At 39.1% G+C, this 20,275-nt stretch overlaps 1 protein-coding gene across 4 annotated transcripts; it reads right to left on the reverse strand.

Annotated features, from left to right (window-relative positions):
• Positions 1-3,002: 3,002 nt before the first annotated feature.
• Positions 3,003-15,830, reverse strand: LOC116774491 (homeodomain-interacting protein kinase 2). 4 transcript variants are annotated; one of them, XM_032667241.2, is made up of 21 exons: positions 15,673-15,830; positions 14,265-14,334; positions 13,313-13,448; positions 11,593-11,811; positions 11,241-11,395; positions 10,940-11,116; positions 10,522-10,675; positions 10,336-10,437; positions 10,145-10,255; positions 9,905-10,066; positions 9,658-9,774; positions 9,378-9,586; positions 8,958-9,023; positions 8,455-8,556; positions 8,115-8,257; positions 7,867-7,994; positions 7,323-7,517; positions 6,674-6,754; positions 6,375-6,547; positions 5,887-6,027; positions 3,003-5,340 (listed from the first exon to the last, which is right to left on the reverse strand). In XM_032667241.2, exons 4-21 carry the CDS (start codon positions 11,704-11,706, stop codon positions 5,175-5,177), a joined length of 2,496 nt encoding a protein of 831 aa, XP_032523132.1. In that variant the 5' UTR covers positions 11,707-11,811; positions 13,313-13,448; positions 14,265-14,334; positions 15,673-15,830; the 3' UTR covers positions 3,003-5,174. The 4 variants fall into 4 exon arrangements, with proteins under 4 accessions (XP_032523132.1, XP_032523131.1, XP_032523128.1 ...); XM_032667240.2 differs by having other exon boundaries at positions 15,664-15,830; XM_032667237.2 differs by lacking the exons at positions 14,265-14,334; positions 15,673-15,830 and having other exon boundaries at positions 7,323-7,514; positions 13,313-13,442.
• Between the last annotated feature and the right edge of the window lie 4,445 nt (positions 15,831-20,275).

Genomic DNA, 20,275 nt, shown 5'->3' on the forward strand with positions numbered 1-20,275 from the left:
GGTTGGTTTTATTTCACCCACACATCACGCTACACACGATACACATGCAATACATAACATTATGTATAACCACCGCTATTGAGAATCGGGTTTAAAATGAAAACATTGTTGTGATGCTCGTATGAAAATGTTTATTGATATCACAATCAAGACTACGTCTACCCTCACCCGGACGCGTGGCGCGCGGGCACAGGTAGAGTTACATACAATTACCGGTTAGAGAGAAGCGCGCCGTGCCGCTACAGTACAGTACAATACATACATACAGCTAATTAAACGTCTTACAAAACATTACTAACAGTCAAAGTATAGTGTGGCGTGCTGACGGCGAACACACAGCGGGGGAACTGGCTCCCAGCTCCACTCCAGCTGACTGTATACGAGAGACGGAAAATAACGAGTGCTTCACGTCCATCACCAGAAGCTTGAGAATCGATGCAAAACATAAATTATTGTCCCAATAACATTCAGATAAAAGACGCGGTAAGATAAAAATACAGTCCGCAGACCGGCGAGAAACATCGTCACTAAATATTTACAATTACATTTATTAGAGTATTACACTTAGGCACATCAATTGTTAGAAAATTACGATATAATTCGACAAAGTGATCCCACCGGCAGCCGGCGGACCCAGAACAGATACTCGTACTGAACATTAAAATACGACATACAGTTATAGTTATGAGAGGTGACTTCTTTGTCTTATATAATGCTATGTATATAAGAAAAGAGCTTCAAGCGTCGCGGGGTGGGGGATCACTGATAAATTTGTACTTTAAACATCCCGCCATCCGCGACCGTGCGACACTGTAGCTAATGAGTACATTTAAAATATTTGTGTATCGAGATATATCAATTACCCTCTAATTTGGTCGAAGACCTACAGTTACCGAAACTATCCTAGCAATACACGTGTACTCCACACACCGACGACCTAGTTCACGCCCTAACATTAGACACCGACAGACAAATATTATTTGGACGCTATACGTTATATAAAAGACAGCAAATATCGAATAATATGGACATTCAAAATACGATTTACATAGAAATAAATTATAGTAGTCGTACAACTAGACCTAGAACTGGCGTACAACTAGTCTCCATATAAAGATATAGTAACAGAAGCGACAACCGCTCGGAACAAACGAAACATTCACCTTATATATTTTATTGATTTTATTAGTTGTCGCTTCGCTTATCGTTACGATCTATTAAACCAAGTAATATAATATGTGAACCGTGAACTACATCCATAGCGTTTATAAACCTTTTATAAGTCAACTAAGATAAAGCCGTCTACTCCCTACGTCCCTGATATCTCGTACCGAGCGGTTCGGACGCCGAGCCGACCCGCGTCGGACCTCTCGGCGCCCGAGCGACTCGCCTTTACCGTCTACAGCCCTAAACCAACTATAAGCTCTATATAAATATAATAAAATACTTAAACACCTATGAATATTAAAATCGGTTGGTGTCGAAATATGAGTTACGATAAAAATTATATACTTCATAGTAAATAGAGCGGCCCAGCTATCTCCGAGCACGTCGTGCGAGAGACGCACGAACCCTGGACGGCAAAATATTATGGTGAGAACAGATCTGTGAAGCTACGGGCGTAGCACTAGGGGAGGCTGGAAGCGGCGGGGAAACTCGGATGTGGGCAATGCACTGTGTTAATATGACAGGAGAGACGCCTGGTCTACGGAAACAATACAAAGAGTAACTGGGCCGCGCCGTAATCTAAAACATTACATCTAGAGAAAAGATCACCTTCCTATATATAGACAGTGTAAAAATAATGTTTATAAACATTGGCCTATGAGATAATCATTACAATTCATTGTACTTCATCTAGTTGAAAGCTTAACTATATTATCACACGTACCTATCCGGTAGATATAGAAAGATTTATAAAACTTATATAGTACTATGATAGAGCTAGGACAGAGCGCGACAGAAGTGAGATCAGACTTGTATAGAAAACCTTACGACCCGCCACCTCGCGCTGGAGGTCTCGAAACGGCCGACGTCTAACTTTTACTATAAGTGAAAAAAATTTATAACATTTATCGTTAAAACGTCAAACGGACCGTCTGATAGTTAACGGCGACTAAACGAATATTCAAAGTGCACGTATTAAAAGTAGAATTCGTATAACTAGTTCTCCTAGAAGCATCTAAGCACATAGAGTAAGTAACATTCAGTCGACATAAAGGTACGAGACGAGAGTTATTAGACGTTTCATAAAGACACTAACAACACCACGATAATATGTCTAATTTACTAAAATAAAATTGATTTTTTTTTTATGTTCTTCGCTACATATATTACTCTATTAATATCCTACTATATTCGATGCTATTACAAAACATCTATTAAATACAGCCGCGATTTGAACTGTTCCGTTCTTATTAAACACTTCAAACAGTAAACGAGGTCAGTTTTGAAACAATATAATATGAGACATCACCCTAAGACATCGCAGTGTGTGATGATGGAACCACATTTAGACCGATTACTTGTCCGACGCGTTCGGTTCCTAGAATGATGTCGTCTACTCGGAGACTACGCTACCTGAACTATCCGGCTAAGAAGGGGCGAACGAAACTCTACTGAGAGGCAAATTATAACAATGATTATTGTCTGACACTGGGTTATTGTCGAGACAGCAGCTCAGGCTACGCTCCGGCCGAGCGACCTTAGCCTTATAACAATGTAATAAGGTACAAAATGCGGCGCGCGACTACAGGAACTGTGGTTCATACACGGAAACATGCAACAGAACGTAGTTCAGCACGAGTCTGGATAGAGACCGTTCCGACTAGCGCTGCGAGGCGATGAGGCGACCTAGGATTACACATTATTGAACATTTAATTTGATTTTACCTAATATAAAAACGTCATTAGAACCACAGCGACGGATCCGGAGAAGTAAATAAAGACGAGCCGACGACGGAAACGCGAGGAAAAAAGGAGAACAAAATAAAAGTAAAATAAAAAGGGGTATCAGGATGTTTATTTACAACTCTCTCATAATAACTATGTGATTATCAATGAAGAAAAAAATAAAACTTAAGCAACACGAGTGCTATCCCCTGATCACCAAATTTGAATATTGTTAATGGTTCCGCTCACAGCGAGCGCCTACACTAAGTTATAACAGAACATACCCATCATGATGACCTGACCGAGGACGGCTCGCCGCCCGGGAGGAACACTCCGCCACACTAGGATACAGCTAGGACACACGTGTGCGTACGGGGCGTGCGACCGGCTCACAGTACAGTAGGAGACGTAAAATAATCATCGTCATTACACTAAAAATGTTGTATTTGTACATTGAATCGGTTATAACATAATTATTGTCATTGCGAAGGGGCTCACTCTCATAGACATATATACACACAGCGGGTGTACTGCGGCTGGTTTACAATTTATAAAGACACGATCAAAAACAAATTTATTGCAACGACCCAAATTTACATCAATTTCAGAACGATTGAACAGATCACAGAATCTATGGACAGACTTTTATATTATGACCGATCGTTATATTGAACATCGTGACATGTGAACCGACAAATAATAATAAGAATACTTACAATATACAATAATAATAAGGGCATAATAAAACGAAACATCGCAAGCGGGAGAACTAACGCTACACATAATACATTATACGTTAACATACCATTGTTAATACACTTAAACTAAAACCCCAAAAAATTCCGAAAATAAACATCTTAAATATAAAGAAATAATTAATCAATAAAAATAACTCAGGGAGGATCGAATCAGCATCAAGACAGAGTCAGAACAGTTACTTGAGAAATAAAAATACAATTAAAGTAAAATAAAAGGTAAGTGAAGCGACGTCACAGAGGACGAAACTATCACGAGACACATCTCGAATATTAATGACGCTGTAATAATAACTGGACCAGTCATCGTTGTAAGTAATGTTTGCTGACGGAACTCGTCCCTCCTCCATATACAGATGTATCTCATGATAGCAGAGGCCGAGCATCGCCCGGAGCGGGCCTCCGAGTGCGTTTATTCATTTAAATAATCAAATATTAAAATTGTCCGTATTCAAGAGCTTGTTCTAGGCGATGCTCGGCGACAGTATAACGTAAGATAACATTCCACTAAGCAATGAACTAAACTATTATTGTCAGGCAGCGAAGCTACTGTACTATAAATAAAACATAATAGTTGTCGTCATAAAAACAAAAAAATATCGCGTTTGGTTGATATTTACCGTGACAGGTAAGATAATCATTAGTCCTCGATAAAAACGAAAGGCTTACAATCGTACGAGTTAAAGAAATACTTAAAACGATAAACAAAATCAAATCGAAAAAACCTCCGACGGATCCGAGTTCAAACAAATCACTTGTACACTTACTAAACTTATATGTACAGAACTAATTACTGACAGTAATACAGTTAACACGATGCATCGTAGCGAAGGAAACCGACTAACACTAAACTAAATTAAATCGCACAATAATTGCATTAAAACATTCGTTAAAAATAACAATTCAATTACCTAAGGTGAATATGAGTTACATCGTCCCTATAACCTACTAGTGTTCTTTATAGTCTGTACTAAATATCTTATAAGACTCTTAATGAACATATATTTTTTTATTTCCTTTACTTCCGCACGCGGCTCCTCCCGCGCCGTCTCTACGCTACCAGTAAATACGATTAAATAATATTCAATATAAACACAGCATATTCGTTAATGTTCATCTACGCTACATGATATGGAACGTAACATACAAATCAAATCTGTTCACGAAGCAGAGTTCGATACCTAGTGCTGTAATCCAAACCAATTAATTGACAAAATCCCCTCGTAACTAAAAACCCTCCGACGTTACAGACGCCGGCGCGGCGGCCTCGTCCGCGCGGAGCGAGGCCGCGCTAACTCTAAGTCTACATAAAATATTAGTAAATGCAAACTACTCGCTTCTCAACAGCAAAATCATCTTAAAATCTATACAAATCCACAAATCGAAATAAAACAATCGTCACTAATCTATAGGACACTCTCCGTGTACATGGAGCGATGCCATGGTCGGCGAGTGTGTGCGTTGCCTTATATAGTGCGACACGATCCTAAACTACGTCATGGTCTCCGTCCCGTGTGTCGGCCGCCTTCAGTCCGTGTACCAGAGGTGCTGCTGCGGATGTTGCGGCACGAGGTATGTGGGGGAGTACGGCTGCAGGTAGCCCGGGAGCCGCGCGCCGCTGCCGTGATGGGCGGGAGGAGGACCGCCCACGGCGCCCACGCCTCCCACACCGCCCACGCCGCTCACACCGCCACTGAAATTTATACACCCTCATTGATAATACGTCTAGTTTACATTAATCTTTCACACCGCCACTTGTGGATTTGTAATGTGTAAATATTAATATTTTTATGCCAACAATTGCTTTCATTCAGAACAGTGCGATTGTTCTTTGAAAGCAAAAAATTATATTTGTTCTACTTCTTATGATTGTCATTTTTACGATCACTAGCTTGATACCTGCAACTCTACTCCGTTGTTTAATATTTAAAAAAAATTGAAAGAAACACATCACTGAACACGTAGAGCTCACAATACTTAAAAACCTTTTTATCGAAAGAATATATAATATATTCTTAGGAGCAAGAGATAAAATTTCGTTTGTAATCTATGCGGTAGTTCACAACAACTGATCTTTAACAATTTATAATATTTGCTAAGGTGTTTGCCTTTAAGGCAAGAATGAATGGACCATCACGGTGATAGTATTCACCACGCACTGCTTCCTTTTCGGGTACCATGAGGTCAGCGACACACGGTATGTGTGACAAGATGGTGTGTATATATACATATGACTCACGTGTGATAGTGGTAGGTGGGTACGTATAGCGGGGGTGCCAGGTACCCGGGGGACACGCCGCCCGGGGAGAGGACGCCGCCACCCACTCCCACGCCTGCGCCCACGCCGACGCCCACGCCAACGCCACTGCCCACACTGCTCCTGACAAATACAACAATTAAGGTGTTGCCAAAGTTTTCATTATCTCCAACTAAATAATTTCCGCCTACATAATATGTACATATAGATATAACTATTACATTTCAATATTTATCTTTGTAAAATTGAATTTATCTGAGATGTATGTAAATTTTTTTACTGTAAGAATAAAACGACGAGCGAGGAGTCGAGAGCCGGGGCTACTGCATTAACAGAAATAATTTTCATAATTGTATCACAACCCATATCTCTTAGCGAGTCAGAGCTCCAGCGCCCGCTTAGTTCGATAAATATCTGAATGGCTTAGTTCAATACTGGATGTTGCATATAACAGTAGTTCAGTTACTAACTTATAGTGTGGATGTGGATGGTGGTGCCAGGCGTGTGCGTGTTTGTGTGCGGCGGGCGGGCCCACGTTCACGCTCATGCCCACGCCGCCCACGCCCACGCCGCTCACTGCCGTCACCCCGCTGACGCCGCTCACGGCCGCGCTCACGGGCAGGTACTCGCGACAACCACCGCTCTGTTACAAATATTACTCGTTATATAACTTATACATATTTATTTACCTGCACTTATATAAGAAATTTAAAATGCCTTCTATTTCTATGGAATTTGTATATAATATACAGTGTCACGTGATACTAACGCTATCCCTCTTGTTGTGTTGTGTCGGCACATATTGGTTACACTGGTAGTCGCTCGGCCGGACGCTCGACCCGCTCTGTTGCTGTACAAACATTGGAACAGTGAATAAACAAATCTTGCGAGCACAATATATATACTATTAACAATACATGTAATGTTTCTGAGGTTCGGTTGTCATATCACGAGTTTGCTTGAAATTCATTTAAGATCCAGGTGTTCGATGTACGCGTCTCGAGTTAACCCTGACAGTTAACAGCTTATATATTATTTTACATATATATATTTGTTGAAATTCCAAGCTCAGACAGACAGATAATGTCATTCATCATCATCATCATCAGCCTATAGGAGCCCACTGCTGAGCAAAGGCCTCTTCTCACATGGAGAAGGTTTTAGCATTAATCACCACGCTTGCTCTAGACGGGTTGGCGATTTCGATCTTATAATTTGAAATTATAAGACCAGGTTTTCTCACGATGTTTTCCTTCACCGTCCGTCATCATAATGTAATTATCGCCTCAAAAATATACATAATCTTTGTCTCGAATAATATGACTATCTGATATTTCCCTGTTTATATCATACGCTCGGATAGCACCCCCGTCCATGATGGGCGTGTTGTATGGTGGTGTATGTCGCTGGTGACTCACGTGGTAGTGTTGCAGATCGTGATGTTCCAGCTTCGCCTGTTCCTGCTGCGCCAGAGCTAGCAGACGTTTCTTCTGGCTCTGTGGCGTCACCTGAGGCCCGGCCGGCTGGCGGGGCTGTTGCTGTTGTTGCTGTTGCTGTTGCTGCTGAGGTTGTTGCTGTTGTTGCTGTGTCTGTTGTTGAGGTTGCTGCGGCTGCTGTAATGATATACGTTTTATGTTACTTGTATTTCATTAACTCATAGTATACACGGAAATCGTGTAGAGTATGTATAATATTATATATTATAAGGGTATATTATATATTATAAGGGTTTTAAGGTAAAGGAAAACAACAGATGTTAAAGTCAAAAATATATAGAGATCTTTTAAAGCATATATTATTAAACATGATTGTTGTCATTTTATATTTTATTAGAATAATATATTTGGTACAAACCATTGCGTGAGTTGAGACATTGTTTATGATTATATAGTTTTGTGAACGTATGTAATATAAAGGTAAATTGCATATTCTTAAAAATTTTAATTATATATATATATGTACCGTGTGATGGTGGCAGGGTTGGTGCGTGTGATGCGGCTCATGCTTCACGTGTCGGTCGTCTCGCGGAGTCCTCGCGTTACAGATCACACTCGCCGGTGGAGGCGCCACCATTGCCGGCGGGTTAACACCTGGAGGGGAGGTTGGGGATAATAGAACTGCGATTGGATCAAATATATGGGCGACTGCAACGAATTGAAAACTATGTGTATTGGTTTAGTCGGTATAACGATGTTGTTGGTATGTCGTACCTCCTCCCCTGTCTGGTCGGCCATCATCGTCGTCACTGTCCGAGATGGTGATGACGGACACGGCGGGTGACGGCGTGTCTCTGATGGTGATGGTGTGAGCGCCGCCCGCCTCCCACCCTGCCACGGGCTGGTTACACCGACCGCTGGAATGTGTACAGTATAATGTTAACAATACGTTCTATATTCAATATTCACAGTAATCTTTTCATGCCCTCACAACAAACACACTAATGTGCGGAGCATTTCTTGTGTTATCATATATATTTTATATTGTCTATAGTTATCGTGATGTAGTAACGGTTCAGTAACGAGTCTCATGTATATATCTGTTGTATCTCACGTGTTTTCCTGCCTGTGCCTGGAGGGCGGCGTGCCTTCCTTCACCCTCTTCTTGACGGGGGAGAGCTGCGTCGCCTCTTTCTTGCCGCCGGCGCTCGCCATACTGTTTGTAACCATTATATTATATAGACTACATTATTATAAACATTGTAATATAAATATTTGTTGTTATGCTTTATACCATAAAATATTAATTTGTAATTTTGGTTGACAACTTCTTCAATGCTATACGATTATATCAATAACCATAGCATATTATATATGTATCGTCGATTAATTTAATAAAATGGTAGAGAAACAGAAAGAGTTTCCCGGATATTATTAAAAAGAAAGCTTCTCGGGTGTTGATAGAGACCAAGGGTCTCGGATACGGACATCCGGCACATCAAGAAAAGATTATAATGTTCAGAAGATCCTAGCTCTGGTGATAAATGTTTGAATTTTTTTTTTATATTCATATATTAGATGGACTAGGAAGTTATTATTATTTCTAATGTATGGCACCTGTATTGATGCGTTTGGTGCGGCGGCTGGTAGTGAGGCACGCCGCTCGTTTGTTGCTTCGTCGATCTGTCGACAACGGGTTCACACACTTACTACAACTCACACTCACACACGCGCGCGCGCACACACACACACGACGTACAGTTGGGACTTACTCGATACTTTAACATCAACCGAGTTTCTTAAACAATGCCTACAAGATATTTCTTACTGAGAGCTTATCTGATTTCCTCATTTAACTCATTCGTTATACATTTCTGTGAGGAATTATTCATCATTGTCTATGGACGGACCAAGTACCTGCCAGTTTTAACACAATTGTTTGATGTTTGCTCGTTTTATCTTTTGTTATATGGTATCTGTCGTTTCGTGTTTCTGCCTTGACACTATCTACTACTACATATATATGTGACGTCTCACCTCTTGTGAGGGTGATGATGGTGCGGGTGATGGTGATGGAAGTCCCACACTTCCGGTTCAGGAAGTGGCGCTGGCTCCACAATGAGCGGTGCGCGCCACTCGCCCACGTCGCCTACGCCGACGCCGACGCCCACTCCGCCCACGCCGCCTACACCATGCTGGTGGTGGGCCGCTGCCGCTGCGGCCGCCGCTGCAGCCAGTTGTTGAACCTGTCCATTGTAATCATTTTATTATACATGTTGCAAACTTACGCATTGATCGCACGCTGTATCCCACTCACCTGGTAGGCCGGCTGACACAGGATGGACGACACGAACTGATGAGGGAAGGGGTCCGGGGCCCGCGTGAACTGTCTGCCGCCGCCCACCGCCACCCGCCCGCCGCCGTACAACTGGTACTGAGAATGGCAATTATATTTCTGTTGTATAATAGATTCTTCCATATTTATAACTTAAAAGGAAAACAATATTTCCTTTCAATATTTCTTTAGCGTGCCTCATATCGATGTAAACTCATGAGAGACCTACCAGGTTATCGTATGGAGCAGCTCTGAGTCGCTGCTGGTTGATGGTGAGAGCGAGATGGTGAGCGGTGGGCGCGGCGGGCGCCACCACGCCGCCCACGTACTCGCCACCTACACCGCCCACGCCGCCTACACCGCCCACGCCACTACCTGAGCGACGGCAGACCTACACACAAATTAACATGTATATATATACCAAGCCTGTAATATAGAGTGCTGCATGTTGAACGTGTATATCCGTTACCTCCATCATCTGTACCGACGCCTTAACATTATTGCAGTGCGCGTAGTCCACGAGGTGTGCGAGAGTGACGAAGGCGTGGTTCAGGGCCTCCCCGGGGGTGATGCGGCGCTCCTGAGGAACATTTCATTATTTTCATATCAACAGTTCTCATTGACCTCAATCGCTTACATCACAACCCGGCCCTCACTCACTTGGTCCATAGTAAGCATCCTCTTCAGTAAGTCTATGAATTCCCTTCTGTCCGCTTTCTCGGCCAGCAGTTGTCCGCCTTCGAGATCCGTCGGAACGTTTACCTTCACGGACAGAAAACATACGTCAATATTATCAATGGAGTTTAAATTAAAGACAATCATAACAGCGGCGGTGTGTCGCTCCACCTGTCCTATGTCGTCGAGACAGTTGAAGATGTACTTCCTGGCCTCCTTGCTCTTGATGCCGGTCTCCAGCTCGTGTTCCTCGGGAGTCTTCAGCCTCCAAAACGGATAAGTACTGTCCACGTCGCGATAGAAAAACTTGGCTGTCTTTGATGCGCTGGGGATATAGTATACAGATTTACATATCGTTAAGAGCTAAAATTTACTTCGACGATGTTGTAAAATATATATATTTTTTTTTTTCGTAATATAATTAATAGAAATTGAATTTTATTACATTAAACCAGTCAGATATTCTGCTAATTAATATTAGTGACTTCAACATTTTCTAAGACTTGATGAGACACTGGACACTTGCTGTCTATGTGAAAATCCTACATTATGTGAAGGGTGTCATTAGATATTGGCATTAGGTGTTTACCTGTTAAGCATATGTTCGGTGGGTAGACCCTGGGTCTGTGATATGTATCTGATCTGATCGTACTCCGACGAGCCCGGGTACAGCGGCCAGCCCAGGAACAGCTCGGCGACCACACAGCCCAGGGACCACATGTCGATCGCCTCACAGAACGCTAGACCCAGGATTATCTCGGGGGCCCTGGGAGCAATCGACCAACACACTTCTAATATACAATATTATTGAGACATCACTGTACACGTTACTTTCCTGGCACTCATGCATGCCTGTGTGTATTCATCATCAAACACTATCCGCTAGTCACCTGTAGTATCTGCTCTGGAGGTATGTGTTGCAGACGGCCTTGCTGACGTGCGAGGCGCTGCCGAAGTCTATGACCTTGACCCTGTAGGGCTGGCGCGCCGGCTCCACCAGCATTATGTTCTCAGGCTTCAGATCAGCGTGGATCAAACCGAGTTGCTGGGAACGGACATCACACGACAATCACACAACACGTCCAATACCCGCTGGACCTCATTATTAATGTTATTGAAAGTGCCTCTTGAGGTACAAGAGTTATCTCAGTAATCCGATTCAGAGTGACGTAAGAACAGTATATAACGGCAGGGAATATCTTAAAACCAATTAACCAACCACAATGAGAAGTGGATACTAACTTTAAGTTTCAAGAGCGCGGTGAGGACCTGCTGCAGTATGGGCCTGATGTACTTGAGGGGCAGCGGCGAGAACTTGTTCTGTTTCAAGAAGTCGTACAGGTTCTGTTCCAGCATCTCGAACACGAGGCAGGTGTGAGAGCGGTGCTGGAAACATTCGTACGCTCGGACGAAGTTGAACTCGTCCGCAGACTCCTGGGACAGGCGCGACAGGATCGACACCTGCGGGCCCACGAATGTATTATGATAAACTCACTCAAAATAACATATTATTATTCGCCAAGTTCGGTGAAGTTTGTTAGTGGTCACGTGACAATACGTCGCCAACAGATGGCGCTGTGGGTTGTTAACCAAAATGTATAAATGATTTAAAAAATAGTTTCCGTCTGTAAACAGTGACAAAGGCACAGGAAAACATATAACGTGCTGAAAATATTACATTTATATATTTTTATTAATCTATAAATAATGTATGTAGATCTGTTTCAATAATGTCAAAGCGGAATTAATTAATTACATGACATAGATCTCACTAACTGGAGGAACGCCAGCTGTGGGAGGACGCCTTACACGAAGCATTACTGGTTCATACATAACATATAATGATGTCACTATATATATATCAGGGGTGTGCACAGAGATTTGGGTTAGGGTAAGTAAAATATGTTTGAATAAATTAGCAATTTTCATCATAACTTCCTCCTCTAATACTTTGATAATACTCGCGCATAAAGTCACAGCGGTCAGATCAGAACTAACATTTATATATTTTATAAATCTATCAACTCCCTCTTAACTACAGAAGTATCTTAAAACGATTACGAGCTGTTTGTCACCGCTTTATGAAAATTTTTAAATCAGAATAACCAGTAGAGATCCAAACATTGTTACTATTATTATTTGAAAACAACAAACAAGGATAACAAAATAACTTATTTGTGTGTACACAAACCTGCTAGCATAATACTTTTTATTAATACTAGTAACATTACTTTTTTTAGTTAAATCCAAACAGTTTACACACCTTCCCTTTGTAATTATTTTAATTTTATCATCCAACGACAACATTGAAAATGTACTCTTAATTAAGTTCTTTAAACACTCATCCACTGTACACAGCTCACAGCTATATTTTTCCATAATTCGTTACAAAATTCACAAACTAGCTAAATAAAATTTATTCACCTTCGTTAGAAACACATTACAACAGTTTGCCGACACATTAAATAGTCCCTCTACATTTGACAGTTTCTATGACTTACGAGTGAGGTTAAGGAAGCGGAGCCTCTCCAATACTAACACATGCATAGTTTTTACACACACACAAGCAAATGTTTCCTGCATACAACACGAGATTTGTAGATCGTCCTTGAGATTACTTGTATGGAATATATGCACCGAGCAGTTGTGCCGCTTTGGCTGGGAAGCGGCGGCCGATCGAAAAAGTTAATTTTTAAGTTGATAGATGGCACTTTTAACAATTTTACCAAGTCGTGATTGAATTGACATATTAAATGTCTGTATAAACATTCTTATTCCGTAATGAATTAAAAGAATGTTAGAATAACACAATGTAGGTTTTGTTGTTGTATGGGCAGGGTAAGCGATGCTTATGTCCATCTATGGTGTGCACGCCACTGATATATTTGAGAAAATGTACCAAATGTCCTCATAAATTTTCACATTTATAATACTAGTAGTACTTGTATGATTGACCCCTGACCTCAATCTGCCCCTGCCTGGCATAGCTGGGATGGTTCTTGAGTATCTTGATGGCGACTATTTCGTTGGTGCCCTTCTTCCAACACTTCACCACCTGGCCGAAGGTTCCGCGGCCGAGGAACTCCAACACCTCGTACCTTCACAGACACACACAAACCTATTATTGACAAACATAACCTTCTCCTATAGCGGACTATACAATATTTGTGTGTCAAAATTAATAGACAAAATCTAGTTTAGTAACATTAAAGGTTTTTTTTTTGTCTTTTAAAATGTTTCTTGTTCCTCCGACATAATACAATAGTTGAGAAAATTATTATGACAGTTTAATAACATCATTCAAAGCCTCTGGCCGTGAAGTGTTGTTTTAAATGATAATTGATATAACATTAAGTTTAAGATATTTTATATACCAAATAGTTGGTATATAATTTCAGATCTAATCTATGTGAAAGTTAATAAGAAATATAGTTCTAAATATTTGTATAAAATATATAAAAAAAAATTACTTATTCAGTATTTGAAAAGAGTGAAACAGTTGTTGAATGAAAGTGTATAGAATAATAAAAAATATATTTTCCTTAAGCGAATTTAAGTTGACCTTAATCAAGGCTGTACTTTAAAAATCTAACGGCGTGTAATAAATATAATGATGAAGTGATATTATCTGTAATGTAAATCCGTGTGTGATGTTGTCAGGACACTGCTTGAACAAGAGTATAGTGTGTACAGTTATTGTATAAAGGGAGCAGTAATGTGTATCAGAATTATAATGTTTTGCTAAGCAATAAACTTTGTAAGTATGTTTGTCTTACTGTTACAGCATTACCACTTAACTAAAGACTTATTTTTCAATGAAATTTAATATCCAGCAGATTAAAACTTTAAGTGGCATATAACATAGTTTTGTCTTTGAGTGTTGTGTGAGATAAGAAAAATGGTAATATCATTACCTATTGGACGAGGAGTAGAGCACCTCATGCTGCACCAGCTGGTAGTCCCCATCTCCGCCACAGCCGGAGCCTGGTCACGGAACATGTAGTGTGACGACACGACACAGGCAACGGGAAACAATCGCAGCAGCATGGAAACACACAGAACAATATATCGTATAGTAACAAAATCACAGGTTCATTATGAACTAACGTATGACATGACTACTGGAGAAAATATATATATTAAATGCACAGAGTTAATGAAGTTAACAAAAATATATAACGAGAGAGAAATAAATATATATAGAGTATGAGGCATGAAACGAATTCAAAGTTCAAACAAGCTACGGTTACACACGAGGGGTGCGGCTGTCACCTCCTGGTAGGTTGGTTGAAGTTTGTACACGGCATGGATATTGTTATATATTACATAAGGCTTTAAACAAATGTGTATGGATGTGTGAATATTGTTTGTATGTGTGTATAGTTCAGATTGTTCTTCTTCATTTATTATATATTATTATAGTCTTTGTGATATAATAATGTACCATTTTCAAGTGAATGTCGCAAGAGGTTAGCTTTACCATCAAAGAATACATACGAACAAATATATATTTGTTGAATGTAGAAATGTTCATTAATGTGAGTAACAAACAAAACAAAAGCCCTCCATACACTTCTAACTATCTGTCAAGACTCGCTCTTTCAATTCATGTTCTCGTTTCGTTTGTATTAAATTAATATAATATTATAATGTCTGAACGAAACGCTGCCAACATCGACCGGCGGAGGGAGCTGCTAGTCGACTAATGTTTTACAATGTATATGACTGCTACAATAGGACGACGTCGCTCGCCAATAAAACATATGACATTAAAGTTATATTAACAAATTATTTCACAACACTACACGCCATAACTATTGTCAATAATCGTTCGTTTTAATGTGACGGTTGTATCAAACAGTTAGCGTCACGCGAGCGATAACCCATCTATGCACCTATAAACATAGATAGACTCAATACTTCATGAATGGTCGGAACACGCTGTGACCATTAAGGACGCGATAGTTTTTTAGTTACGACTCTAAGTTATGGATATTATACGGTGTAATAAATATACTTTAAAGCACACATAACTGTTAAATGTGTTGTAAACTCTACTATAAGGAAAACAGTCCGAGCGTGCGGTCACAGGGGAATAACTTGTGTGGGGTGTGGTGTTTTTATTAATTATATGATGATATACAAAGTGAACAATTTGAAGAGTGATCGCCTGTTTGTAGCTCTGTTTAAGATGAATCTCAGGTTGCATAGTGTGTGTGTGCGTGTGTGTGTGCGTGTGCGTGTGCGTGCGTGTGCGTGTGTGTGTGTGTGCGTGTGGGTGGTATCCAGGAGGTAACATAACAATGTCCATACGTTTGCTACCTTGCGGCTGGGCCGGGTTGGCCCCGGCCGCCGCCAGTTGCTTGCTGTGCGCCGTCGTCGTGCCGCCCGTCCGCTGCCGACCCGCCACAGCCACACCCGCCGCCACAGTCGCCACAGCCGCCACTCCCGCCGCCACTCCTGACCCGCTATCTGCCACACTGTGGAAATAACATATACAACATCACTTATCATATATCAACGTAAGGTCGACTGGTCCGGGCTTATTTAACTCTACTCTCGTCCAGTATTCGCTACACAGTCCATCTTCTTAAACAACCTCACAATGACAATTTCTGTTATTCTATTCATATTGATAATTATTTTCAGCCCTAGCTTCTTTTCCTTAGATAGCTATTCTATTGTTACTGTTCCGTCTCCATCTTCCCTCCCTCCCTGGCCTCCAGAACAGAATCTCCATATCACAAGTCATCACTACATTCCATTATGTTTTCACTGACTCTATCATATACATATATATTATTTAAAACATTCAGCGGTTTTCCCTTCAGTGTTCAATCCCGATGTATATTTTAACTAATAATACTATACATTTAAGACAATAACCGTTCAGTTAAAACAATATACCTAGTTATCGGTCGACATACAACAGTACTATACATCGTCGGTTAACTGTAACGAGATAAGAACCTTCGTCTTTATGAATGCTCCGTATTTAGAGATTAACCATTGAGTTAAGTATTGTTTAGGTTCCAACAAATGCGAAATCCTTTTATTATGTCCCATGTGACTTTCACGTTCCATTTAAGAATTTAAAACCGTTTCTTAGGATGACTTACGTAGATTTTAATCCACCAAACAGTAAAATAATATTTAAACTTATCCAAAATTTAATTGTTCCAAAAATACTAATAATATCTCGTAACAACTATAACGTCGTCATAAAATTATTTTAGTTAGTAGTAGCCGTACGGCTATTGTTATAGCATGAATGTTTTACGAGCTCGTTCGAAATGCCAAAATCATGATCTTGTGGAGGCTGTGCATTGTGCAATAACTAGATGTATGCGAGTTCTTTACAGCTGAGTTCAAAGGTCACCTAACTACTTCCTATTTGAAAGGCTAATGTGTACTGAGATACATTCATATTATAGTCTATTTAGTATATATATTAGTCACTGCTAAGGTCCGTACACCATCGAGCTGACCGTAATGTCTGTAGAGGTATATCTGTACCGAACTCCTGCATTTTATTATCCCCCTTTCTCTTTTCCTTACAATATTAACTTAATGCAGTTTTTATTTAGTTTTTTTTACAGCTTTATTTATTACGTTTGAGGTCGCTTTCTTTGGATATTACACCTTATGGTTTAAACAAACTGTACTTAACAATAAATTAAATCCTTTAACATGCACTATATATATGTATATATATATATATACACGCGCTTCGATAACCTTCGTCAGTAACCTTTCCCTGTAACATTTATATGTAAAAATCTATGAATGTTCTCGTTATATATTAATTGAGATATTTATTATGAAATATAATTAAAATATGAAACCTTACGATGAATTAACGTCCAATATATTATAGGAAACATTAAATAATATTTTTTGATTGGCATCACGGTCACTGTTATTATGAATTTTAATCAACAAGCATATATAAATGACGTGTTCTAACTCGATCGTGAAACGTAAAAATTAATATATACGACTATGTGTATTACGTTATTGACTCGACACAGAATCTCTAGATATCAACTTACGTTTGTCCGAGCTCGTAATCATCGTCAAAGTAATCTTCTGTTTCAAACTTAAGTCTAGGTATGGACAAATCCATTCTGTAATACATATAACACACACGGACACACTGTACAATATTCACATCACATACATAAAACACAACTTTATATAAATTATAAAATGTCGTTGGCAGTGTAACTGGCTGAGTGAATACCGACGCTCGCGCATATTCGAGGGTTGGGGATGAAATGACGCCAGTACGACTGGTGGGGGTAGCGAGGAGTGGGGTGTCTGGCAGTCAGGTAGCCGGGGGTCGCTTGGAACCCCCGAATTCCCAGTATTGTACTGGGTAATAATAATATCTGCGTACGCGCACCGCTAAACTCACCGTCGGAAGGACCGCTCGTGTTTACAAATTATATTGTACTGTTATTATTACGGAATGTCATTGAAATGTTTGTGTGAGGCTGAATGTTATGAATTATTAATTATTCAAATAAATAATCTTTATAATATTTTTGACATTCCATTTAAATTTTTATTACATACCTATATAATATCATTATTTCATAGTTCTATACGACTTAATTAAGGAAATACAAAAATCAAGTGTTATAATATATACAAAATATACATCAAAACATCCAGCAGTAGATGGTTGTAATAATAAATTTTGCTATATTCAATACATCGTGTCGCGCTTCAAAAAAATATAACAGTTATCTGGAGTATGCTTATCAGTGAGACTGATAAAGGAATTTTATGACTTTTATGTGTTACCATCGCGTACAGAAAACACACACAGACACACACACATATTTAACCAAATATTTATCATCACCAATATATGTATATAGTTTTCAACAGTATTCTGTTATGAGAATGAAGTTAAAATACCTATTCACATTACTATGCTGCTTGTGACAAACAACTTTAATCTGACTTTGGATAAACGTATCCACTCTGAGGAATATTTTATTTCATATTATAATAGTTATTTCATATTTGTTTACATAGTATTATATTATTTATGTGTAAAATTTCATCATAAACTTCCAGCTCGATGCTAGGAATCAGATGAGACCACATGTTTTAAGTGCAGGTGAACACTAATTACTAAGCGGAACATAATTAGCTAAGTTTCTTGCAGCGCTATTAGTCTGCTAAAGAAATTAAGAATACTTTTGTATGTAAATTCATTACTGTCAATATAAAACACTGATATACGATAATTATTACATTGAAGACATTAATATTGTAACAACTAAATTACTGTTCAGATTAATTTAGTTCCGAGAATATCAGAAGCAAATACACAATATAAGGATTTGAATCAAACGACTAGCGTAGTCTGGTCCGACAACTATGTATAGAATATTACCAAAATATACACAGAAAAATAGTCTTAAAATATTTAGTAATATTGAACTGAAAACTTCATTATTCAAATACTAATTGATATAATCTGGATTCGATACAAAATTTTTTTAATATAATTTATGTTCTGAATTACCAATTAATAAAAAAATATAACTCATAACAGCGATATGAAATGTATGTATAGAGTGCTACAATATTTGTTCGTTAGTTACCTTTAGTAGTACGTATGTATTTGTCCGCGTGTGAGCGGGTGAACAGAGACCGCTCCGCATCGCACGCGCAAATCAGCGAGGCGGGTCTCCACCGACCCGCGCCGGCTACGGCGACCGCACACTCCTCGCTCTGAAGCAATATAACACACACTATATACACAAAAAGTTAAAACATCTAATACATATAGAGAGAGAAAGCCGTGACATATAACGACATTTATTATCAGACCTATATCTGAAAAAATTAAAAATATTCTAAGCTTTAGTCTCTTAACGTTTATACTTTCACGGGTGACGCACTTAATCATACGCAAAAAGTGCCTAACATAATTTTGGACAACAACTGATACTCTTACACTGCTCGACCGATATAAGGACAAACATAGCTAGGGACCGCAGCAAAGCAAACTGGATTCCCAATGAGAAAAACGTCATTGATATCGGTCAATCATTTCAGAGTTACTATGCCACACACAGACACACACGCAAAATATTCTTTTTTTCGTCAGGCGTTAAAAAATTCCTGAATAATGTTAAGTTCGGTTTAGCTGTGTTATATAACACATAAGACTACAACAGGTACAGACATAACACAGGGTGTAACGTTGATCTTGTCTCACTTGTATGTAGGTACGCTAATCAAGTATCTGTCATCAACAATTCATCTAACAGTAACATTTAATAAGCCTAACATTTAATAAGTCGGACAGATGTATGTAAAGAATTTATTTATATATGATATCTCATCATGAGATAATATTTCCATCACATTTTTATTATTATATTACTCTGAGCCGTCGAGTCTGTGCTAAGTCTGACCGGGAGGGGGTGAAATTGCTATATAATAAACTATAACTAGGAAACACTGGCTCGTATTCGCTGTAACGTCAGGTCGCTGGTGTAAAATTATTTTTTGTCATATCAAAAGTAAATTTTCCCACTATCTATCTATATAAAATTTTATGCCACATTGATTAATAAGCGAAAAATACTTTCACACATGAATTTATTTCGCTATAATAATAATAATAATAATATAGGTTTTCTTAGTTTAATAATCTAAGTAACACGAGCGTTTTCGACGCAAATGATTTTGCATTAAATATTAAGTCATTTGTAATCGGCTAACAAGGTCACATAATTTATGAATGAATGAATTTTAATTTAAGAAAAAATAAATTAATATTTTCAACTTTTTAACGTGACACATTTTTTAAGTTATTTTTTTAAAAGACAGAAGATTTTCTCATACTTACTTTAACATGTACGTATGTAATTGGAAGTCTTTACAGTTTCAATAATAA

The sequence above is a fragment of the Danaus plexippus genome, chromosome 26 (assembly GCF_018135715.1).
Source record: "Danaus plexippus chromosome 26, MEX_DaPlex, whole genome shotgun sequence".
NCBI classification, from domain to species: Eukaryota; Metazoa; Arthropoda; class Insecta; order Lepidoptera; family Nymphalidae; genus Danaus; species Danaus plexippus.

Excerpts from the sequence above, each read along its gene's own strand:
- LOC116774491 (XM_032667241.2), bottom strand. The coding sequence starts at position 11,706 with ATGCTGGAACAGAACCTGTACGACTTCTTGAAACAGAACAAGTTCTCG. Across the intron at positions 11,117-11,240 it reads CTCCAGAGCAGATACTACAG|GGCCCCCGAGATAATCCTGG; the intron begins GTGACTAGCGGA and ends GATTGCTCCCAG. Across the intron at positions 9,587-9,657 it reads TGTGTCAGCCGGCCTACCAG|GTTCAACAACTGGCTGCAGC; the intron begins GTGAGTGGGATA and ends TACAATGGACAG.